Source organism: Folsomia candida, unplaced genomic scaffold (assembly GCF_002217175.1).
Source record: "Folsomia candida strain VU population unplaced genomic scaffold, ASM221717v1 Fcan01_Sc013, whole genome shotgun sequence".
Classification (NCBI taxonomy): domain Eukaryota; kingdom Metazoa; phylum Arthropoda; class Collembola; order Entomobryomorpha; family Isotomidae; genus Folsomia; species Folsomia candida.
In genome coordinates, this window is record NW_019091205.1 from 3,569,273 (window position 1) to 3,595,285 (window position 26,013).

The 26,013-nt window shown below is 35.6% G+C and overlaps 3 protein-coding genes across 4 annotated transcripts; all 3 read left to right on the forward strand.

The window, feature by feature from the left end:
* Nucleotides 1–215: 215 nt before the first annotated feature.
* Nucleotides 216–17,213, forward strand: LOC110855625. Its single transcript, XM_022104034.2, has 12 exons — nt 216–516; nt 1,087–1,243; nt 1,848–2,060; nt 2,647–3,240; nt 5,347–5,605; nt 5,922–6,184; nt 7,116–10,772; nt 12,398–12,818; nt 12,987–14,109; nt 14,352–15,816; nt 15,886–15,985; nt 16,460–17,213. Exons 2-10 carry the CDS (start codon nt 1,130–1,132, stop codon nt 14,944–14,946), a joined length of 7,239 nt encoding a protein of 2,412 aa, XP_021959726.2. The 5' UTR covers nt 216–516; nt 1,087–1,129; the 3' UTR covers nt 14,947–15,816; nt 15,886–15,985; nt 16,460–17,213.
* A 1,034-nt stretch (nt 17,214–18,247) lies between these two features.
* Nucleotides 18,248–19,659, forward strand: LOC110855649. The gene is made up of 3 exons (XM_022104060.2): nt 18,248–18,404; nt 18,477–18,741; nt 19,235–19,659. The coding sequence occupies exons 2-3, from the start codon at nt 18,505–18,507 to the stop codon at nt 19,448–19,450; spliced, it is 453 nt and encodes a 150-aa protein (XP_021959752.1). The 5' UTR covers nt 18,248–18,404; nt 18,477–18,504; the 3' UTR covers nt 19,451–19,659.
* A 632-nt stretch (nt 19,660–20,291) lies between these two features.
* On the forward strand, nt 20,292–24,811 carry LOC118437526. Of its 2 annotated transcripts, XM_035856585.1 has the most exons (8): nt 20,292–20,665; nt 20,941–21,025; nt 21,112–21,222; nt 21,289–21,478; nt 22,060–22,233; nt 22,298–22,524; nt 23,030–23,335; nt 23,613–24,811. In XM_035856585.1, the coding sequence occupies exons 2-8, from the start codon at nt 20,972–20,974 to the stop codon at nt 23,778–23,780; spliced, it is 1,230 nt and encodes a 409-aa protein (XP_035712478.1). In that variant the 5' UTR covers nt 20,292–20,665; nt 20,941–20,971; the 3' UTR covers nt 23,781–24,811. The 2 variants fall into 2 exon arrangements, with proteins under 2 accessions (XP_035712478.1, XP_035712479.1); XM_035856586.1 differs by lacking the exon at nt 20,292–20,665 and having other exon boundaries at nt 20,708–21,025.
* The last annotated feature ends 1,202 nt before the right edge of the window (nt 24,812–26,013 follow it).

Below are 26,013 nucleotides of genomic sequence, written 5' to 3' on the forward strand. Positions count from 1 at the left end.
TAGGTGGTGACAAACAAAAAGTCAATAAAAACCACAGGCTTGGATTATGATACACACTAAAAACGGAGCAACTATTTAGCTGCAAAATAACAACATGAGTACTGTGCTTTATGTAGCAAAAACTACATATTTATCTCTAGCTATGTTGGGTTAAGAAAGATTACATACTGTAGATTACCGACTCAAATTTGTCTCTATTTGGCAACCATTCCATCATCAGTCATGTTTAATGTTAATACAAGAGTTTGGCTGCTTGTATATTTCTACAGATTTTTGCAAATTATTGCAGTCAGTCTGACGGATTATAATAAAAGTTGTATTCTAAAAATCTGCTTGCAAGAAGAAATTAATTTCGCAGCTTTATCGATTGCAAAAAAATAAATGCATGGCATTACTTCTCTGTGAAAATTGTGTAGTAAAAGAAATACAAATACATACTTTGAGAATAATTGACATCTAAAACCCCGATATAGGATTTATAAATTTTGACTGTTCATGCCGTAGCAGAAATGTGAGGTAATATTCTGAACTTTTTCTCGTAAATTCGCAAAATTGATCCAATTTTTTAAATCTTTAATCCTCAAAATTTGATTATTAAATATTTAGTATGTCCGCACTGTTTTTCGATATTTCTAAATTTTAAAATTCTAAATATTAAAGAATAAATTAGTGTAAAATCCCCAAATGCAGATTTCAGAAAAAAAATTCCAGCGCAAAATCGAGTCTTTGACAGGAAATGTACCGTTCAAATTAATATCAGTGCCCGATTAACAAAAGTAGAGACAGAAGTCTATAGAATTTTCTAAACTATTTTTTTCCTTGTACACATTTTAACAAAATCCGCTTGATAAACTCTCTAATTTGTTGTCTTTAATTTATGAACTAGCATTTTTACCTATTTCGCAATTTTAACGTTTGTCGTCTACTTGTTTCCTAATAATGATGTAAACTGGTAATGAATATGCAGTGCATATTCATACGCATATTATGCACGCACTTCGTTCCCATGATCAGTGAGATATTATATAAATTTACGATTCGGCTTAAGTAATCTCACCAAATTACTACATATGTTCCAATTTGCAGAGAATCTTCATCGAGGGCAAATTTCTAATCTAACAATTGTAAGATGGGGCTAAACAGACTATACTCTTTTGGGTTTGCGGTAATTGTCTTGTGGTTAGGAGTATCCCACGTTGTTGTACAGGCAACGGGAGGGGATGCCTTGAAAAGCAAGATACCAGTAAGTATGTATTTTATAGCATGGAACTTTAAATATACACAAATTATATACATAATTAGCCAACCTGTTCGGTATTTAGGGTATCAGTTGGTTTGACAATTTGTCTGTCTGTTTAGTCCAGTATTACTTAATTTTCTGCGATTTTTAGCTGAATCGATGAAGTTTTGAGGATTTAGAAAAAAATTAATGAGGATTAAACGCACTTAATAAAGTAGCGGTCGATTGTATGATAATACAACAGATTACGTACAGATTACTTACAGATAATTATGTAGGCACTATTTACCAAGAATAGACACACTTATGATTAATTGAGTTTGGATACCCGAAATTAGCATTAAACACTCAATAGTTTCCACGCGGAATCTCATTTCACCCAAACCACACCTACAATTTGCGAAAATTTTATTTTGCTACATTACTTAATTATATTTTCGAATTTAATAATAATTTGATTTTGCCTACGACCACACCCTTTCGCTACACCCCTTTTGTGACATACGTTTCTTTTAGAATGATTGATCTTAAATATAACTCCATCATGCCATACCATGAATAGTGTATAATGACATTTATTAATTAAAATTCCTTAACGCCACTACAGATCACCCCAGAATTGGCAAACACTTGGGCAGAAAAAATTCTGGACAATGTGTTCACTTCTCGCCACCAGCCTATTTTTGACCAACTGCAACACCCCACCACCCTGAGAGCAGTTGATGCCATGCGGGACAATCTAATTAACTCTCATCGCGGAAAACCCGAGGCTTACATTTTTGAAAAATTGACGTCTAAGGACTATTTGAATGCCCTTGAGGTATGTACATATGTAAATATGCAAAACTAGTGGCGGCGGAAGATGACTCATCGTAAGGAGTTAAATATTAATACGTCCTGAATTCTTACATCCTGCAACGGCAATGTCCCCACGATGACCTCATCTTCTGCTGCTACTGTGTAAAAGTACAAAATTGCTTAATATCAATTAATTTGAATTAATTAATTATACAATGTAAACTGCTCAATTAAAAAACAACCACAATTTTTGACTAATTACCGTAAATACCCTATTTATAGCCAGGTCTAACTTCGTCACAGATCCGGCTATAATTACTAACCGGGTATTATTTCAGATTTGGCAAATTTTTTTCCGGTCATTCATAACTTGAAGCATTTAAGAACACAAGTTATTGGAATGTCATAATTAAATAGAAGCAAACTTATTAAATTTTTCAAACTTGGGATCGAGACCCCGCTATAAATAGATTATTTACGGTACTTCATTACTTTTAAAATTTTTCTAATAAAGAAATTATCACTAATTTTTCAAATGCGTAAGAAATCGCAATTGCAAATTGCAAAATAAAAAGTAATTGACAATCTTTTATTTCTCTATTTTCCAGGGGTCAATTAGGAAGAACAAAGACATCAACACTATCGCAGTAATGGTAGACGGTGATAAAATCTACATTTCCGGGAATATTAAAAACGTTGAGCTTCCTCTTGACCCCAGCGATGCAGAACTATTCAAGAAATTGGCCATGAATAAAGAAGTGATTTATCCACATGATCATTTCGGCCTTGACGACTCTGACGCCCCGCTCATAAAAAAGGCAATACGTGACACCAATATGAAAGATTCCTTCGATGGTAAAGATCCCGCCGTGCTTGTCGTCCAGCCGACCGCAGAGAGCCAAATCGTTCGAGATCTTGAAGTTGAAAAACAAGGAGAGTGGAAAAATAGGGTAGACGAGCTGACAAAGAATCACCAAGCAGCGTTAGAAAGATTAGATCGGAACGCCAGGAAGAATCCCAAGTTTTCTGAGGCCGACCTCCAATCAAAAGTTGCCAAGATGGAGGAGAAATTTAGACGAAATTTGCAAACTCAGAAGTTAGAATTCGATAAAACTGTGGGGAATCAATTCAATTACAAAAAGAATGTTAAAGGGGCGCACGTCCATCATGCAGAAATGCAGCTACTCTACCAGGCTAAGAAGGTTAGTACGTTTAAATATGTATGTAAATGCTGCCCACTTTCCAAACTTTATCTGGGTGCACATAGGGTTGCCGTTTTTATCCGAGATTATCCTATCCGATCGGATAGGATCGGATAATGTCGGATAGGATAAGGAAAAATACGATTCGGATATCCGTCGGATAGGATAATTTTTTCAAATTATCCGACTCGGATTATCCGATGTTCTCCGTCGGATATCCGACGGATATCGGATAATTTAAAAATGACGAGTTAAGTGTAATTTGGACACGTTGTATGTGCGAAAGTAAAGTAAATATTCCATCTCCAATTGTATTTCATTTTCATCCATGGATATATTTAAGTAATTCGAGACAAATCTGAGTAAAGTTAGCAGATGTAAAATTATTACCATGTCAGACACAAACCGGTTCTCTTGTCTAATATATAAGGTTATTTTCCCATTGCATAAAGAATCAATCTAGTTCTGTGGGTGCTTTAAAGTAATTAATTTTAATATTGACATTATGATAAATTGAACTGATTACATACTGCGTATCATACTTATTCAAACTACCTAATAAAAAAAAGTGGAGACATATAGAAAGACGTTTGTCAAATATATACATATGTATCACGTCTAATTCCTACAATTCCCTTAGTAGTTTAGTCTGTGCTCAGTGCACTTAACATAATCTTAAGAGAGCTTATGTAAATTGAATACCCGACATTGTTTGCATTATTTGAAAGTTTTGTATTTATTTTACTAATTAATTTGATTATCCTATCCGTCGGATATCCGACGGATATCGGATAGGATAATATTTCTGAAATTATCCGACTCGGATTATCCGAAGAGTGGACTTATCCGATCGGATAAAAATTATTTTTATCCTATCCTATCCGATCGGATGGCAACCCTAGGTGCACATTATGTATTCCCAGTCGATGAAAATCTCATTACCACCATGGAAATTATTTGTTCTATGTACCACAGATATGTAGCACATACATCGATCTAAAATCACTCCAATTGTAAACACCTGACAAAATTTTAGCTTAAATTACATCCTGCTTCTGCCAACTGAAAAACTGGGGCAAAGTTACAAAGCCAAAATGAATTATACTCGAATTATTTCTAAATCTTTCTCCACGTTGTTTTCAATGGTTCTTCCATCTCTATCACTACATAGCTGTGGTATTTCTGTACTTAGCACCTGTGTAATTTAAATTTGGTAACAAGCAAAGATCCGTGATTAATGATTTTTTTTGTGGGATTAAGGATTAATGTTATTCCGCTATTAGATTAATCCGGGATTAATTAAATAATTTCATTTACTGGGATTAAGGATTAAGGATTAATTAATCCTGATTAATTCTTGAAGGATTATTATTATTATTTTATTCAACTTAATGTAGTTTAATTGTTTGTTGTAGCACATAAGAATTTTAAAACGTCAATTACATTCAAAACAGACAATGCATAGGACTTTTGCATGTCAAATGTGAAGTAAAATTTGATGTTGGCCCAATATTAACACCAATTTAGCACGCTTTGGTGCACAAGTTATGCGCCTGGCTCTATAAAGAGCCGCTGATTTTGTCAATTTGTTCGACATCAAAGAATCTGTCGGTGATGAACATGATGAACGACAAATCTTTCAGCTCAGTTAGATCACTGTTAACCATGATTAACGATTTAATCGGTATTTTTATGGAAGCAACAATTTAATGTTAAAGAATTCAATACATTTTAATTTCGGGGGGGGGGGGGGGGGGTTGAAGTAGAAAGAGTGGAAAAATATCGTATGGTTGATAATATGTAATGTCAGTGTTAATTCACTCCATTCGCGGTGATTATTCTCCTGCGAGAATTAATCCTAATCGTGATTAAGGATTAATAATTTGGACCCGCTTTGTCGGGATTAAGGATTATGGATTAATAGCGTCGAAATGTTTCGTCGGGATTAATGATTAAGGATTAATTGCATACAATTTTTTGTCCGGATTATGCATTAAGGATTATTAATCCTTAATCCCAATCCTTAATCCGTTAATCCCGATTAATTAATCACGGATCTCTGGTAACAAGTGTGAAATACTTTTTACCCTGTGTTACTCTAAACAGGCCAACTTGGGAGGGGAGAATAAAGTCGTGATTGGTGTAAGCAAATCGCTATGCGAAAAGTGCCAGCAAGGGATAATAGATGCCGACGACATATTTGACTTTACTCAACACGATAAACCTGGTCAGCCCGCGGCCAACATAAAAAACTGGGAGCAACCTGAAGGAGTTAAAGTTACTGATTTGTCCGAGATGGAAGCTAGGCTTAAATCGCGCACCAATGACTTGGATGAAATGATGGCAACCAAGCTAAAATCCGTAGGTAAGGATATATGTTGGTAAATTAATTAGATAATATAGAGGGATTTGTTTTAATTCGCCCCGATTTCGCGTGCCAACACTTGAAAACTTCCACCCTAAAACTGGTGGAAACTTTGACGTTTTTTTTATTTGAGACATATTGCTAATTTTGTTATCGGCAATTTATGTTGATCTTGTTTTAACTTTGTACTTCTCTTTACTAAGTTTGTGTCGCATCCGCAAAAAAACTATCAGGACGAATTAAATCCACACCCTTTGTGTTAAGAAACTACTCGTTTCAGAGTTACATATCAACTGCATTTCACTTGGTTTTGTAGATATTTCTGGTTGCAGCAGAAGAAAGCGTTCATTGGGATCACCTTGCGCAAAAATTGATAGTAAAAGGTTCATCCAGGAATATGCCGAAGGGGACGAGTTCAAAAAACGAAAATTGGCAGAAGCTACCAGGATGGAAGACGGGCTTCAGTTCGAGGGTAGCGCAGATGACGTGGATAAGGTGAAAAATTTAGCAAAACTTGAAGACGTAAAAACCTACCAAAAGGCAACGGTAGCCTCCAAGCTTAAACAGAAAGGTGGAGCGGTAAGTGTAAAATATCATAGTTGAAGATGCAAAAAGGGCTACATATATTTATCCATGCGGTGTCAATTTTCAATTGGGTTCAAATCCATATTTTTGGGGTAATGATAATTTCGGGTCGATGGATTCAATAAGGCAAACAAATTTTAATAGAAACGAGGTTAAGTTAAAAACAGTAAAGCAAATCATATTGGTTACAAATCGTCTATCATAATTCGGCTACTTGGTGGCGAATTTATAGCGATAAACTGCCGATTGTGTACCACCAGTGGGAATGTTGATAAATTTTTCGATGCTTTTAAACGTCCCATAGTATTTCCTTATCGATACGGATAACATTATCAAGGAGGTTTCCCAATGTATGCACAGAGATTTGGACCACACTAGCGTCAATCGATTACAAATATAATTAGTATGAAATTTGCAACTGAAACTATCAGCCAATGCTCAAGTTTAGCGGAGATATTTGCATAAAAAGAGGAAAAGACCCACCCCAATGGCTAACAAATTTTTCATTTTCCAAATTTGCAGCGTATCTTTCCCGCTTTGGATTCAAATATCTCTGCCAAACCTGCTCATTGGCAGACAGATCCATTTGCAAATTTCATGGTAATTATATTTGTAATCAATTGACGCTAGTTTGTTCCAAACCTGTGAGTATACGTTGGGAGACCTCAATTTTTAGTTCTTCCAACTAAAGAACAATAAAGTTATATTTGCTTAGAACAATGCAGGTCTTTGTCTTATCGATTCAATATTACGGAACTTAATCTAAATGCTATAAACTAAGATTTTTCAGACGTGACGTAGATGTTTACTAAAAATTGAAGATGTATGATTTTAGTAAAGTCAGCAAGAAATTATCCCTTTCATGTGGGTAGTTTATCTGTGGTATTGTTAATATTCGATATTGATTATTTCTTTTTTATTACAGCTCTGGGATAAGATCAAAGTCCAAAGCGGAAAAGTTAAAACGAAACTTAGCCAAACCAAACTAGCCAAAAAAATTAACAACTTATATAACAGCAAAGGATTCTCCCGTTCATCCTCCGCAATCTCAAAATCTACTGCCCCCATTGGGATTTTCCTCCTGGGCAAGAGCATAGTAAATGGGGCTATACACAAAGACTATACATCGCTTGGAATTATTGGAGCTAGGCTAGGAATCGAAGCAGTTGAAAAGGGCGCCAAGTTGTCCAGCAATCTGGCTAGAGTTGGTGGGAAATTTGCAAAAACTTCAAAAATTATTGGCAAAATAGCTGGACCCATTGGGATCATAGCAGACATAGGTCTGTCGTCGTATTCCTTAGCGAAGGCGGTCGACAGATTGCACGCCTCGGATAACCAATATGACAAAAATGATGCAATTGCCGATATTGTACAAGAGTCTGTGGACATCGCGATAACCACAGCGGTGGTAGTTGCCACACTTGCATTTCCTCCAGCTGGAGCGATAATTGCTGTGGTTGGAATCATTGCAAACCTGGCATTGTCGCTGGTCGTATCACTTTTTAAAACACAAAATGAAATTGATCGAATTGAATCGGACATTCCACTTCTTGACTTTGAGAAAAACGAGCAATTCGTAAGCCGATTCTTCGACTGGTTTGGGACCCGTCAGAATGACTATGTGGATGACCTAGTAAAAACAAAGAAGCTTAATGACCTATTCGTTAAACACAACCTAAACTTTCTTAAGAGCAATCCACAGTTAAGTGGAATCGCTTTCCCCGCAAGAAGCATAAGTTATTCTGGCAGTTGTAGGGTGACCCGTAGGACCTGTTACCTGAAGAATTTATGGGGTTGTTCACAAAAGTTTTCATCCGACGTGGAGCTTGCGAGAGGCTGCGATCAAGGGCAATATTGTGATGGGCACAGTTGCACTAATTGGTGGGAATCAACCGGCGACTGGTCTTATGACGATTACAGATGTTTGTGCGATCAATCTTCAAATGTGCAGGAAGGATATCCGCGTCTGAATAATCTCGTCGATTTTCGCCAGAAGCAGTGGATCCACCTAGAGCGTGCAGTTCCTGCAGAGGTAAATGGCGCTGTGTTTAAATGCCGCCCAGGCCATTTGACAGATCAGGGATTTCGCACTTCACAACGGAGCATGACGCGCGACTACCTTTGTGACGGGACGATCGCACTTTATCAACCCAATTTGGGTGGAAAAATATTCTACTTTGACCTAGAGGACGGAAACGATTGGGTTTATTTAAACGAGTATTCTTCAGAGGATAACATTTTTATCATCCAAAATGGGCAAAAGAAATTTGTGGCAGCAAACGGAAATGATAATTTTGTACTGCATGCGAATTGCACTAAGTTGAATGGACTCTTGGAAGGTGGTGGTGGAGTAAACAGTATCACGTTGCCGGATGATCTTTTGAGAGGTTCACAAATTTCGTTCAAGGACTCTTACCTATCGGATGGCACAGGGTATAATAATTTCAATATTCAGTTCAGCAACATAAACGAAATAACAGGACGGAAGGGCAGGACGGAATTCATCAAGCCGAGTTGTGATTTAAGAACCGTACGGTCACAAGGTGGTGGTACTAACCCAGATGTTGTTGACTTGTCAGTTATAGGTTGCACAACTTCTCTTACCATAATCTCTGAGGGTAATACCAAAGTCATCAACAGCAAACCTAGAGCTACAAGGTCTATTAGCATCCGACCTATTCAACTTGTGTCACTGCCTGGAGAAACTGCAGATTTTGAGTGCAATATTCACCTACATAAGAACATGGATTTGACCGTAATTATTCAAGACGGATGCAGTAATTACACGAATCTTAGCTACACAAGCACCATATCAAAGATTTCATTAAACTCCACAGCTGCAAATGGGAGAGGGCGCTTTAATCTTTCTTTCGATACTGCCGAAGTAACTCATGCCAGTAGTCAAGTCAAGGTCCTATTTTGGGAAGGGGTCTACGGCGGATCATCATATTCTTCTGCAAACTTCCAGTCTCCTGGCGAGCTTAAATTTATTCATTCGCTGGATATTTACATAGGAACAAATTATCGCTTCGAAGATTTATTAGAAAGAATAGGAGCTCAAGAGTTTCCAAACATATTCCTATTGAGGGGCGGGAGTTGGAAAGTGAAATGTGGCAAAATGGGCGACTCATTTATTCTATACGATAGCTTCCTGGCGCACGCACATGCATCCATCAACTGTCCTCCATCCAGGAAACAGAATATAATAGCGTTCAATGAAGATAGCCGAGGTCGTTTGGACATTAATTTTATGCACGGAACGATTAATGACGGCATTAAAATTTCTGGAGTTACAACTCTCGAAGGGAGAAAGAAGCTTGCAGAGTCTGTTACTTGTGGCTGCGATACTGAACATGTTGCAACTAGCGGTGGGAGTTTTTCGAACCCAGATTTGGTCATAATTCCGAGTAGAATCCATTGCCCTGTAACGAAATTTCTCACTATTGTTGCTCAAGGAAACATGAAGCTACAAGAAAATACAGCATCCAACATCAGTACGGATATTACTGGGCGTGTGCTGATCATCACAAATAGCACAGAAATAAATGAACGCCTACTTTTCAAAGTGAATACCCATGAAAGTAGCACTCTAGCGTTCGACATACATCTCACAGATCTTAGTTTGAGCCAAGTTCCTAACAATCCAGCCAACAACAATTTTCTTATTAACCTATCCACCAGATACGGTGATGAAATTAGCTTTAAGATTTCTGGTAAAACCGGCAATCCCAGATTTCTCTCGGGTCCCACAGTCACAATTTTTAACGCAAAAAATGAGCCGAACGGTAATTTACTCGTTCATACAAGTGGATCCGTTCAAGTATTCCATTTCCCAGGGTGTCAATCTTACCAAGGCATTCAAGGGCTCGCCAACTATTTCAAACTCACCGGAAACTGCTGGAACGTTAATGGGGCCACTAATTCAACAAACATTTTCATTCTAGAAATTGACGAAAAGGGTTCAATTAACGAAACCAGCTTCACAGGTGGAATTGGTTCCTCTGAGAATACACTAATTGTGGAACAACTTTCCGCCGACAATGCAATAACGTTCAACTTTCATCGGAAATGGTTTGGAACTTCTCCAGGGCAGAATGCGAAAATGGATAATATTCAACAATTTTACGGACGTATTTCGAAACCAGACATAATTGTAACATCTTGTGACGCATCCGTAACAATGATTGACGGCAGAGGTGGTGCAAGTAGTGGTACTGAGGGGAAAGACAAAATATTTATAGACGATAACAATAGATCATGCGAGATACTTGTACTGGTGCCAGAATTCACAGAAGTTCGTAACACAGCTAGACATGGGCGTTTCGTCTACGATATTTCATTGGAGTCCGGCCTTGACTGCATAAAATTCTACCCATACCATGAAAATCAACATGTCCTTCAGTACCGATTTCTACCAGCAGGAATCATATCTGAGGCCGTCTATGAGGAAGCAAAACACTTACTCCAACTTAACTTCAGTTTCAATGAATCTTTAAAATTTGACGCGATTCGGTTAGGAACTTCCCTGAATCCTACAATCCGATTTGTAAATTCTGACCAGGGAGTAACCTGCGAGTTTAAGGTAATTTACATAAATCAGCTCATATATTACCAAATTCGTCTGATAAGAATTCTTAGATTTGCATGGTGAAAACTGAAGCTTCTTGATTGGTTTTAACCACTTACAAGTTTAAACCCTTGTAATAAGTCGTTCATGATCTAAATATTTCGATCTTCGTCTACTTCCTCGATTAGTTACCATACAGTAAGCACAAATTGAAATCGTTCCTTTTTCTGCGATGTTATAAATCGTTAGTTTTCTGCTTGATGGGTATCGATTATTATTATGTCATACATCAGTTTTATACGAAATTTAAAGTCGATTCCAAAAGTTATCCCCATTTCCGTTTTGCCTTACTGATAACGAGCCATTAATTAAAAAGCCGAGGAGAATTGAAAATGCATGCAAAAGATTAAATCGTACCCTTCGGTATTTCGACTTTCTCATTCTTCATCAAAGGCAAAAACAATAATTCTTAAATGAATTTTGGCTTGTTTACGGTTTTTAATATTTGTATGGAGAAAATTTCAAATATTTTCACTTTCATACTGTCAGACATCTTGCAAAATGGGCGGAAAATAGCTATACCCTATGAAGGAAGAAGGTCGTTGGCCTGCATATGTACTAGCGGGCTATGCTACGCAGAAATTGCATGGAGGACAAAGTTTCAGGAGCCGTTTAACCAATTCATTGTCCAAAAATGGAAGAAACATGAATCCGTGTTCAAGTTCCATGGACACGGAGTCGAAAGGCCTACAACAAAAAAACGAGGATCGGAATAAAACCGGGAAGAACTTGGCCATCTACGGACTTTTGGCTACGAAAATTACATCTGGACCGCAAATACAATATAACACAACAGTTTCGACTCATCAGAAGCTGCATTCCGGAAAAGAAATTTAGGGCCATGAAGCCATTCATATATAAATATAATATGGCGTAGGGCTTTGAATGGGCCGAGGACTAGAGCGCAAGGATTCTGAATAACTGTAAACGTATCATTCAGAATGACAGAAGTATGTGCAACATGTTGAAGTTCTACAAAGTGTTACCAAATTATTAGGCACAATTTTCATAAAAACCTCAGAAGGGTACGATATAATTTTATTTTTTGCATGGATTTGAATGGGTTTTCTCCAACTTTTTAATTAATGGTTCATTACCCGTCAGAAAAACCAAAAAATTAGGATTTGTTTTAGAATCTACGTTAAATTTCCTATAAAAGCGATGTATACGATAATAAGAATCGATTTCCAGAAAGCAGTAAACTATTGATTTACGACATCATAGAAAAAAGTACGAGTTAAATTTTGCTTACTGTACAAACATAGAAACTACGCTTTAGAAAGCGTTAATGAACTTAATCTGGGCCATACATAGCATTTGGTTGATTTTACCCTTTGCCCCCCAGAAACCGGGGCCCGGATTGACCTCTACGTCCCATGTTATAATCAACATGATAAGAATAAGATGCTTTGCCACATCCCCCTTCAAATCGATCAAATGCTTTCTGCACAGTGTCTTATAATCTTACAGCTATAAAATCTTTCGACCAAATTTAATTTTGTCCATGTACATGCTAATTGACAAATGTCTTGAATTTCAAGTCCTTTACACTAATAATTGAAATTTGATTAATTTTCCAGGCAGCCGAATCCGACGGTGAAGAGGCCAAGCTTAATGCTATATGGGAAATAAAATATATATCAAATACGCTTATCCTTCACGGACTTACAACTTCGATAAACACTTTCGTCGTGAATATTACACAAAATTTTGACGAACAGTCTAGATTTGAATTTCATGGTGGCATTGGGGCAGAAATTCTTAATGAGTTCTGGATTGCTTCAGTACCATCAAAAATTAACGTGATTTCCGGTCAGGACAACGATTATGGGACGAATGTAGTCCGTCTTCTAGACACTTTGTGTCCAGATGAAGATCTCATAATCGATTTGCATGATACGAATGGCAGCATCTCCGCAACGTCGGGGCCTGTGGTTGAAAAAATGACAGACATTCACAAATTCTTTGGCCGTGTAAATCACAAGGATACAGTAATTCCAGGTACGCAAGTATTCTTAATTTACCAATTATTTTATTACTGTGCTTATTTGAAAACCCTAAATAAATAGCAATTTGTCACGTCAGCCAAATCGAATTATTCGTTTCGGGAAACTTTTTTACACTTCCGTACTTCCCATCTAGTCAATAAATAACGTAATTTTTTTCTAGGATGCAACACCGAGCAGATATCCGCAGCAGAAGAAATTGTCATATACCCCGATTACTGCCACTGGTTCTACTTGGATGTCACTTTGCAGCCAGGGACGGTTGTGTCCTTCTTTATGCCGATTGAAAATGAAGACATCGAAATAACAGAGGCCGAAGGAGAATTTCGCTACCACTTCCAGGAGCCGATGTCCTTTACTCCATTAATTTCGAGAAAATACCACAACCAGTTCCTCCACACCGAGCACATTTACCACCTCCCACTCACCTTAAGTGACCTAGATTCGATCAACTTCTACATATGGAACGACACTGTCACTTACTCCATCGGAGATTCCCACTACTTCCATGAAATGCTTGTAATTTTGGACGAAGAAGACGAATTCTACCGTCAACCAAAATTCTTTACGAGGGACGCGTGCGAAGTAAGGGTCGGCAGATCAGGAGAAATTTTGGCCATATGTACCCCAAACAGCCAAACAGGCGTCTTAGATGAGTCCATGGTGGCAAAAATTGCGGTAGATTTAGGTATCACAATAATTTACAAAACGAAAGATTTCGTCATTCAAGCAGGAAACGATAAAGAGGAGGAAAGAAATGTGCTAACCACTTCTAAAAACGCTACTAATCACTTTTACGGTGGAGGAGGAGCAAATACAATTTACGAGATAGTTTTCCTCCAACATGATCTCGTTATCAATACTGGTGTCCCCACAATTACAAATGTTACTGAAGATCAACGACTCATACACACCCTGGACCTAACGGACATTATTGTACCCTTGAGGGCACAGATAGGAACCAAATATGTTCCACCAGTTAGAAGGGAGGGGGACGACTTGATAATTTCCTTACCAGAATATGAATCACTACTTCCGGGGGAAATAACGCTTGTAAATGGGGTGTACATCGCTGATATTTTCCAAATATTGCTCAACTCCGCCGTCATGGGACTTAAGACCGTCGATGAGAGTAACAATACTACTGAATTACCAGGTAGCAGAATTAAGCAAGGCGCAGACACGATAACGGATAGGTGGGTTATCTATCCAAAGCCAATCTTAATAGAACCTGGAACCGTCTACTCAATATCTCAGGAGGATTTGGAAGACGGACATAAAATCAGGTAAAAATTGTATACCGAGGGAGTGCATTACAGAATAATAGTTTCATTAATTTTGCATGATTAGCATGTGCAGGACAAATTTGCAGTCAGCTTGCCAAATTTGTCAAATAAATTTCTTTTAAATTTCATACCAGTAATTTTCGACTGGAAACTTATGTGTGATATTTTGGTTTAAAAATTAGGTGTATTTAACAAATTCTAAAAAGCATATCAGATAAGGTAATATAACATACTCTTTCTAGCCTTGGCGAGGATCCGAAAACCGAAACGCGGAGCAATTTTAGTTTTCTCATGGCAAAAAGTGAGGACGACCTAGTGTTCAGCAATATTATGAGTAACGATGGAGAAGAACCGACCATCATAATTATTTCAGGCTTCTACCCATCCACGAGCAATAATTCCCTAGTGAACACAACACAACAGAATGAAACATTTGCCTCCAACATTGCAATCGAGTTACCAGGAATGGAGAAATTTTTAGACAAATCGGTGCATGATCTTACCTACGAAGCTGAGGAAGATGTCACAACCTCATGGGACGATATCTTGGAAGTCGTCGAGGAAGCGTTGTTGGAAGAAATGCCAGAAATACCGAGGACTTTCAAAAGAAATACCAATTTGTTTCCGGTTTGGTTCTTCATTATTGCGCTTGCCTTACTTGCAATTATAGCAATTGCCACCGTCTCCACGATTTTTGTCGTAATTAAGCGAAAACTATGTTGGTCTTCGGAACTGTACTTTGGCCCTGAGACAGGTGATGACACAGTTTCGACTAAAGAAAATGACATCTACTTAATTGAGGTCAAGCCACTAATGAAGATGGTCCAGGATGAGTAATAGTTACACTAAATACTTCCGTGGATTTGTATAATAAGAAAAATAAATTGATTAGAAATTATGTAAGTCATCATTGTTTATGGAAATATTCGCAATTTCCAGGTAAACTAAATAATTATAAAGTATCAATGCAACTAGAAATTGTTGGAAAGAAAAATTATGTATGTAAATAAAACATTAAATAAATAAATGCTGCGAGCAATGCTTATTTCGACTTCGAATTAACATTAAGCTTCCGACACATATTCCTACCCCAAGAGCCAAAGTGTTTCTGGTCAAATAACTCCGTTACGTTATATCGTTAACATAAAGCACGTATTTTCATAATTGATTCATGAAGTTGGGAAATTTCAAATTTTTTGCTTTATATTAAAATCATGCTTTGCCCTGGTAACCACATTTTTACTATATAACGTTTGTGTTTATGTAAAATTACAAATCTTGTATCACCTCTAAGAAGACTCAAATATTTTTTTGAGTATTAAATAGCCCTAAAGTTACAATACTGATTTTCTTCCAGGTAAAAAAATATCGACCGGATTGCGCATAGCAAGGAATTGCTGCTTTGTCCGCTATTTTTGTAAAACGAACGATTTCATGTTTCAAAAGGTTTATCCTCTTACACCGTTAAGATCCTTTTACATACGTACATATATAAATATGTATTTACGTAAGTTTACAAATGTACATGTACAGATTAGTCAGATTCACGCCCTCGTCATTACTCATTTGTATGCAAGTTTGTATCGATCATATCATGCAACGCTAACAAAACATGATTATCCACTCATGATTATTATTAACACTTGAAACGAAAAATCCAGCTGGGTCAGATCCGCTCAGCCCAATTCGATTAAGCAAAACAAAACGGTAAAGATCATAAAAAGTAAATTTACATTAAAAATTGAACGTTAAAATCCCACCAATTCTTTCATCCAGCGAAATGTCGGCCGAAATAAATTTGGACGAATGGACGACAATACTGGTTGGAAAAAAGATAATCCTTTCTGGGGAGCAAGTTGTGGATCAGAGTAAAGAGGTAATTTATACGCAGCAACGAAATTAGTTAGCTAATTACATACATAGTTAATTAGTAACGGCATAATTAATTAGGATCTGCCTAAAACAAAGATGCCTTATGAAAATGTATGGGTTGCAGAGGGTCAGGTTTAAAAAGAAACTTGCAACTATCAAATGCGTTATTTGAGTCTGAATTATTATAAATAGTAATTTTGCACTTTTCAATGTTTATTTATTAATGCATAAAATTAATTGTATCATTATATGTGAAATATATCTCTCAGACCATTCTCAAAAAAATTGTGTACCCAAATTAAATTCTTTCATGCAAACCAGTTAGAGATTAGTCACATGCTTTACAGTGCATGCATACATATGTATGTACTCAAAAATTTAAATTTATTGGAAATTTTGGATTGCCAAAATTCTAGTCAAATTTACTAAAAGAAGTGCGTCTTATAGATATACAAGATATTCTTATCTTTTCCAACAGGTTTCCGAGGATGAAATTAAAGCTGGCGTTCCTCGCTACAGAATTATAAAGCCGGGCACCATTATGACCATGGACTGGCGAGAGGACAGATTAAACGTGCATATCGACCCGGTAACGAAAATTGTGACGAAGGTTAAAATCGGGTAGTAATTTATTAAAGATTAAGTTTAAATCAACCTGTTGATGGGAAAATAACGAAATTACTTATGAATATATGAATTTTGTATTTTAAAAGATTGAACCAAATTTTGTATTCAAGCAAATAAATTCAAAATTAGGCGAATTTTTAGCAATGTGGTATCATCCCCTTGATCAGTGATCGGTGTATTATCATTATCATAAACACATACGGGTTTTCTGGATATGGTGTTTAAGTCTTATCAAATAAATAACTTCATGCGGTTGGCATTTTGATTTGCATGGATAGATATGTTATAACGTAACTATATATATATATATTTAAATGTGTATACATAGTTAAGCTAGTATCCTTTTTGGGCTTATCGGTAAACTGATAAAGAGGAACATAGGCAAAAGGACAATCAACTTATTAACTTTTATTTAGTTAGTATATAATTTCATGTATACAAGGAAATTGATTATTTGAAAATTTTGCCATACTTTAAACTCGATTTGGTCTAATTTTTGAAATAGGTACATGATGCATATTCAAGTAAGTGTTTATGTATATTTGGTCGTTAATATCGCTAGCGGAGAAAATTCTGATTGAAATAAAATTTATTGAAAGCCTTCATCTATGTATGTGCAGTCAACTTCTTCAAGTAACTTGCATATAAGGATTTATATGTACATATGTAAATACGTATATGTACATAAATACGTCCAAGTGCTTAAGTTTCATGAAAATCAATTCAAAGCAATAATTTTGATACTTACCTATTTACATGTCTATTCTTATTTGCATATCTACTTATGTACATATACATTTGTACGTGATTATTGAAATGATATCCAGATTTTCTCTTCAAAGATAATACGCCACAAAAGTGCACATCGAAAACCATACCTCGGACGACGAGATCGATCTGCTTGACTCTGACTACAATGACCACTTGTCCGAATTTTGTGTGTGTATGTACACATCAACAAATATATTAGAAGTAGTTAAATCCGAAATAATATTGAGATAGTTATGACAAAAAGGCTTCTCCACCTCCACTGCATTCGGTATTACATATGTATGTATGTACATCATTTTCATGAAACGACCATGAACCATACATATATTATGTGCCTAAAAACTTACCCTTGACAAACTGAACAACAACTTTAATTAATTCTTTCTTTGATATTAATACGAGGGAAAAAAACTTGTCTTAAAATGACAGTGATTTATGTATGTGGACATTGTAATGATTACTTACTTATTTGTTGATTTAGCTTTGTCCAAGTATTTTGCATATATTGATCAACATGTATTGCATTTGGTTTGCTAGAGAACAATCAAATGGAAGTATGTACAAGGTAGTAATGACTTATGAAGAATAAATCGATGCATACAATTAAACTAATCTCTTGCACCCGATCAAGTTAATATCGTCACACATGCAAAAACTTGCTGTCTGGCTGTGTGTATGTATTTAGCCCGAGTCAGGTTGTACAACTGTCTACTACATATGTGTAACGCATATGTTTTTCACCAGATCTTGCTCACCTTCCAACTTGACTCCTAATTTTACATGTGCAACTTGTGTGGAAAATTACAAGTCGATGGGATTTGTTGTATGACTATAATTGATAGATGTGTAGATACACAGACAACGGGTACATAAGCCCTGACTTGGGATAAAAATAAGATGCTTTTCATTTTCAAGGTAACTTTCGTTAGTAGTTGGTTACTAGATACTTGACTGGAAGGTACTTGAGAGCATATTTAAGCGTGAAGATAATCCTTGATTAATACAGAACATTTTAAGATTTTATGGTAAGAAACTTGTATATTTTTATATTTTCATAATTATAAAATGTTTATTAAATTAAGGAATTTTGTATTTAGTATTAGCTGAGCCAACCTCATCATCACCATGTCCACCCCACTTATTAAATCTTTGCAAATATTAGCATTATTATTTGCGCTATGCTACACATCAAGCAAGGCAAATCTAGCCGTTGTCTTGGAACAACCAGTGGTCACACCGTCGACAAACGTGGTCGCTACCATGGTTCACCTGACCTTTCCACCAGGCGATCTTGGTTCTGATCCACACACCCATCCCGGTCCAGTAGTTGGATATGTGCTGGAAGGCGAATTTCTGTTTCAGGTACACTCTTAAAAATAATGTTACTCTTTTGAAAAGCACATAAATGCACTCTGAATTCCATTTTAAGCAAACGAAACAGCAAAGTTAATTTGATAAAGCGCAAAGATTATTCTGGCTTTAGTATAAAAATGTTAGAAATCCGGTATACTCACGCAGGTAGTGATTTCTCGGTATTAAAGTGGTTACCGCTTGGTATTAAAATTTCACCGGTCCGTAAAAATTGCTATATCGATATGATAAAACTTGAATATAAAGCTAGTGCTTCTTATCAATACCACTTTGGTAGAGTCGTGTATGAATACCGCTTGGTATTAAATATTTTAATACTGAATTTCTTAGAGTGAAGTTTACTTCATAAATATATGTACATAGAATTCTGCGTGCATTTACATTTCGAAATGGAAACTTAATTTTTAAGGGTGTTTGATTAATAAATGGCATTAAATTTGTTAAAATTATAAAATTGTAACCATGTCACTAAATAAATAATTAGAAGAACAAGGATCCCCTCCGAATTCTCAAGGCTGGCGACACATTTTATGAAAACGAGGGCGATGTCCATGTCTGGTCAGCAAACGCGTCGAACAGCACAACTTGCAAAGTTCTCGCCACCTTAATGGGTCGACCTGGAGAGCCCATTCTTACTTTTGTGAAGGATTATCCACGCATCAGCAGGGAGGAAGCTTTGAAAATCGCTCTAAATAAATAGATTCAGCAAATTTTGAATTGATTTTGGTTCTAATTGCCAGTACGTTTGAAAAAATAATGTTACCCTTTTGAAGAGTACATCGAATCTAAATTGCATATTAAGTAATCTACGTAAATTCCAGTGTAAATATGTAATATTTTCAAATTTAATGTTCCAGCAGAATGCTTGTCAGCTCAAGAAAATGAAATAAATTGGATTTGTGCACAATATGTACATCGTATTCATTAAGCATTATTAATCATCCTACAAAATAAATAAATTACATAGAAAAGAAAGTTGGAAATATGGAGTAAGAATATGAAATACTTAGATACTGTTTCTTAATATCTTTTTATTATCTGTTAAATTCTGACATGCTCGAACGTTACTTCCGTTGTTGCAAAGGTTTTAAAGCGTATGTAAAGAAAGTTGGAAATATGTACATACGCTTTAAAACCTTTGCAACAACGGAAGCAACGTTCGAGCATGTCAGAATTCAACAGGTAATAAAAGGATATTAAGAAATAGTATCTAAGTATTTCATATTCTTTTTTAACTATGATAGCCTCAATATATGTAAATATGTATGTATGTATGTAGTAAAGAAACCATGAAAAATGCATATGTTAGTCTGAATGTAGATACATAAGACTGGTATCGAGCGACACATTTGGCTAGGGGTGGAATTATATGAACACATGCCCCGAAGTTTTCAAACTGCAAACGTAAATATGCATAAAATATTTACATATGTACATATATACATATGTATGTCCTTGTATTCTGTAGAATTTCAGAGGCATATGGCATATGTACATATGCACTTGTTCCGCAGAGTTTCACATGACTGGAGGTGATCGAGTTTTTAATAAGGGTGGATTATTAATCGCTTGCTGAAGGCGTGCACCCCAGTGAAGCTAGAAATCCGCAGTGCGTAAAATATGTCGTCAATTTCGTGGGGTCCAAACGCACAGCTATTTCATCCCTCCAATCATGTTACATATTTGTGCAAATATGAGATGTGGCATAAAGCTAACCACAAAATGATAGAGAAATCATTATAGTAAAATTGATCCCATTCTTCACGCACGGTCCCCGGCTCCCCTTTATGTAATAAGGGAAAAGAGTTGGAGACTTGCGAAGGGAACAGATCAAGGACACACATATCAAATAAATTTGTATTCCCATTCAGCTGCTACGACGAGGTTTTAAAATAGTGAATATTAAATATTTAAAGTATTAATTTCAGTTGGAAATACACTCTTAAAAATACCCTTCTTACTTATTGAAAAGTAAATGCGTTCTCTTTCTTAAGTAAATTATACCAAATCAAGAGAAAATTTAACCTAATCAAGAGGGAAGTTTAGTCTGGATTTCGTATTTATAAGAAATCCAGACTAAACTAGTAAACTATATATAGTTTACTTTGTGTAGAGGGACTTCATTCCAATTACTTTTCAAAAGGGTAGCGGTATTTTTAAGAGTGCATTAACCCGTAATTGTTAAACTAGATTCTAAACAAGACCTACATACATACATATAATGGAACCCCCTGAAATAGCGGAGTTATTGGAGTCAATTTCATGGAACGAATTGGTACAAAATATCTTTAGTCTCGTTTTGGATTAAAAGTTATGTCGTAGTTAATTCGTAATTTCTATTACTCTTCAATGCCTATCCAGTTGTTGAAAAACATATTCTCCTCGATGGATCTGGACACGATGAAAAGTGTTCGCCTCGTCAATAAAAAGTGGAACACAGTCGCGGAGAGTAGATTTAAGGAAATTAGGCGGGTATGTATGAAGGTTTTAAGGACGTTTAAATATATAAAGCATCTAAACTTGTTGAATAATTTACAGGCCCGCGTACACTTAAAGTTCGGGGATAATACAGAGAAACAATGTAACTGTGAAAGAAAACCCTTTCTCATCTTGAGGTCGGGCAATGATATCCGAACAGCGTTGAGCGATAAGCTCGCATCTTTCACACATTTTAAATTGGAAGTTACAATTTCTGGAGAAGAGGAAAAAATTGATGAGGAGTATCAATGTAAGTATAAATTAGATTGGATAATTAAATTATCCAATCTAATTTACATAAATTATCATTTATTATAATTATTATTATTATTTACATAATTTACATAAATGCATAAGTTACCATAATTTACGTATGTATGTATATACGTATAAATTTGGTATACTCACCACAAGCATCACATATTTACATATGCAAATATGTACAGATCTCGCAACTTGAGCATGCATGACAACATATGTACATAGATAAATTTTGAAAATCCCAAATCTTAGCCACAAAAGTATGTTTTTGTTTTCAAGTTTATCTAAAAAGTTGTTATAATTTTTTTATTACGATAACAAGAGTTTCCAAATTATATTTAACAAATTGATATAAATTACCTAATCTAACTCCATCACAAGATTAGTTTTAAAGCTTTTAAAATTTGCATAAGTAACATTACGGAAAATTTATTTCGTCTCTGCAAATTTGCTAAATTTATTGAGATACAAAACGATACTTGGACTATATACGACAAGGTGTAACAAATTTTGGTGTAAGAAAAGGTGATTCGATTACTATCAATTATTTTCAAAATTATCTATTTTCAGGCTTGTCCCAACTTTTACGAGACTTATCGCGTCCTAACGGATCGCTAATTTGTTTCGCCTCGCTGCTCCATGCGATTGATAACATTCACCAATCACACGTCCCACTAGCCTCAATTATTGACGCTTGCAATGGATTTTCTCACTTGGAAATTAATCCCAACGGATTCGTTCCCCGTAAGTAGAATCAGGAAAATTAAAAAAATTGTAAATTGTTGCAAAAATGAGTTCCTCCTTTCAGCCGATATCACCGGACTGCCAAAGCTGATCTGCAACACGTTACGACTCGATAGATCCGCAGTTGCCGAAGACGTTTCCAACTTTTTCACCAATTTTAATACGGCAAAAATTATCGTTGAGGATGCATCTTATATCGATTTGTATGGAGTTGTACAAGCCATTGTTCGATATGGGGAGCAATTCGGAATACTGCAAGAAATCGATGTAACGTTTAATGGCAAATGTCATGTAAGGCAACGTTTTAAATATGCAAATGTACTTGTGAGATATTTAGTGTTACTCTCCATCCACGCAGGATTGAACTTTTACAGAAATTGAGAATTCTGAGAAACTAAATACCCCACGCCAGTCTCAAAGTTCCCCGTCAGTATATTTTGAGGGAATTTGAGACTGACAGTGTGGTTCATATTTCTTGCACCTTTTCCACGTTTCTTGCACTATATACGCTGCAAGAAATTTCGAAGCATGCAAGGTATATACAAGAAATGCTAAGAATAAGCGCCACATATAGCGGCTCATCGCAAATTGGCTCTAATTCATACCTACGTAATTGTATAGATTGCACGCTAGATGGCGCTTACTGCTTATACCCGTGAAAGAAATTATTTTTCGCCATAATACAGATATCTTGCACCAGCCCTTTTTATCATTACCAAAAACATAAAATATTGAACTTTGTGTAAATGACTATTTAATTCGTTATCTATCTAATTGCATTTTGCCTTTATTTCAGAAACTCGCAGCCCTGGCTGCACTCCGTGGGTTGAAAAGATTGAGAATTAGAATGCAAACTTTACGTCCATTCGATTCAATTGATTTGTCAAGAGATATAATGTCAGATTTTCAACAATGCCTCGCAAAACATGCCCCGACCATGGAGGTTTTTAAAGTAGAGTTTATCAAAAAAAGAGTTTCGGCATACTATCGTAAAGTTTATTCGATAGAATTCCCAAAATTAAGAGAACTTTACTTGGAGACAAATTTGAACGACCTTGAGGCAAATTACGTCGATATCTTCTTCCTGAGTAAAACTGTCGAAGTAAGTAATAAAATTTTATAAATTTGTAAAATTTAATAACTTCTAAATTCTTAGAAAGGTGGGGAAAAAAGACCCACAATATTAAGCTTTGAAAGCGTTAACAAAATTCAAACTTAACTTGCCACGTAATTTTTGTCAAGTTTCAACAGACAGCTGGGTCGCTTTATGCATTTTAAAAATATATTTAATTTATCAAAAGTTGTGTAACTGGGCTTTTAAACCGTTTTATTAGAAAACTCTTTCAACGAATATAACAAAAACATTTTTTCCTTTGCAGGACAAGACTTTCCGTGAGATATTTCCTGCCCTGAAAAAGCTTGAGATTGTGGAACCGTGCGAGAAATTTAATCCAGTTTTGGGTAAACGCATAATTTCTGACCTTCGACAAAAATATGATGTTCAAGTTGTGACAAAGTACAATGAGGTGGCAGAATGGGACGAGTAAATACTTGAAATATGTTTTAGTTCAATACCTAAGTATTTAAAAATATGAACTTTTAAGTGTAGCTCTTTTCATATCTCTGGTTTCAGTAACTATGTATGTAATTGAATAAAATATGCACATGCACGCTACATATGTTTACACATTTTTAACAAATTTTAGTTTTACATTTTTATTAAAATTATCGGACAGGCGATTCGCTGGATTTATTTTAGTAGGTCAACCTTTATATTAGGTAATGGAATAATTAGTGCTGTCTAAATTGGAGTTCAGTATAATTGATTTTTTCAAGTTTTTACTACATATTTTTCAACATATTAAATATTTACTAAAGGTTACTATTTGTCCATTTGTTTGTAGCTGTTACTCATTATTGTGCACATTTCAGAATGAACACATTATGTATGTATGTACGTCTGTATGTAAAAAAAATGTTATGCATATTATTAGGATATTATCCAATATGTACACATTATGACCTTCAACTCTCCAACACAAATTCGGGGTATAAAAACCCCGGAGATTTCCATGAAAAGGTTTCTCTCTCTTTCTCTTCTCTGGATACTGATGGTAGCGAAATAGCAAAGTATCCTTTTTGAAATGTAAGGCAGTTTTATAAAAATATTGAATTTTACAGAAAATAAAACAAAATCATCTTCCAAAATTTTGTGTTTTTTTGTTCATTTAGCAGCCCTGATTTAAGCATTGTAAGCATTCCTGTAGCCTTGCGATTCAGGGAAGTCAGGGCATTCTGCGACGCACTGTGTACCCATGAAGCCATCGTAAGTGCCAAAATATTATTGGTAATTGCATTCGTCGCCATTAATGGGAACACCAGGAAGCCCATTAAGGGCAACGCGGTTCGAAATTTTATGCAGACGTACTGCTCCACAATCTGTATCCCAGGTATGCAGAATATTATGCTAGGCACGACCCTAGTCATGAGAGAAGCGTTCAAATATTTCTCCAATATTTGAATCGAACGGTAGAACTTTATGGCATCATTCACTTCAGATTTATCCTGGATGAATCCAATCTCCCTAAATTAATTAATATCTCTAAACTACACTCTTAAAAATTGTGTTACCCGTTTGAAAAGCAAATGCACTTTGAATTCTATATTAGGTAAGTAAACTACCTATACTAAATCCAGAGAGAACTTTATTCTTTATCAAGTTAACATCACTCTGGACTTGGTACACTTTACTTATATAATGTTGAATTGAGATTGCATTTATCTACTTTTCGAAAGGGTCACATTATATTTAAGAGTGTAACCAAAATTATTGTGAGTAATCATATGGCGGATGTGTATTTACAAAAATCTCTGAAATATGTATACCTATGTCTATTATTTGCAAAAATAAATACTTATTTCAGATACATATATTTAAATGTCAAAAAATACAATCAATACAAAAAATACGAACAATTTTCGCAAAATTTGTATGTTAAAAATAATGCTCTGGATTTTTCTCCGCACAATTTCTTTGAGTAAAAAAAACAACTCAAGTGGTTGAAATATTCACAAACTATATGTATTTTTGAAAAACTGTCTAACATATTTCCGTACTTTTCAATAAGCGGAAATACTTATAAATATTTGTATATGTACATATCTGAAAACCGAGTTATATGTACATACATAGGTAATCATTGTTGAAATTTTTGTGATCCAAAATCGTCGTCAAGTTAAAAATTTAAAAATAAATACATATGTATGTATATATGCGCCCTTTATTAATTATTTACCCATTTTTAATTGCAACAAACCTGTCTAAAAAATCCGGAAATAGTGCAGAATGCAAACAATCCCCACCCAAAATTCATGGAATAAGGAAACCGCTCCGGAGAACAGTAAATGCCAAGCCATCCAAGTTTCAAAGCTGTGTAGGATCAGCTTTAGATACAACGAGAATCCCGAATTTGCGGTGTGATGACAGCCAGGAAACATGGACAATAGGAATGGCGCACTGCATGGGCGATACATTAACAATATGAATTGTAACGGTGGAGCCAATCCGATCGATATTTCCGCAAACCATACGAATAACTTCATTCCTTTCTCCATTCTAGAAAGTGGAATGTTTTTGCCAAAATCTGCGAAAAATATGAAAATTGTAGAAATGCATTTTGTCACGGTTTCCATATCTGTTCGCATTAATTTATTTAGTTTCTTTATTCATTATTAAGTAGCGTCAGCTACTTATTGTGATCACTTTGTCCGTCTGTCCGT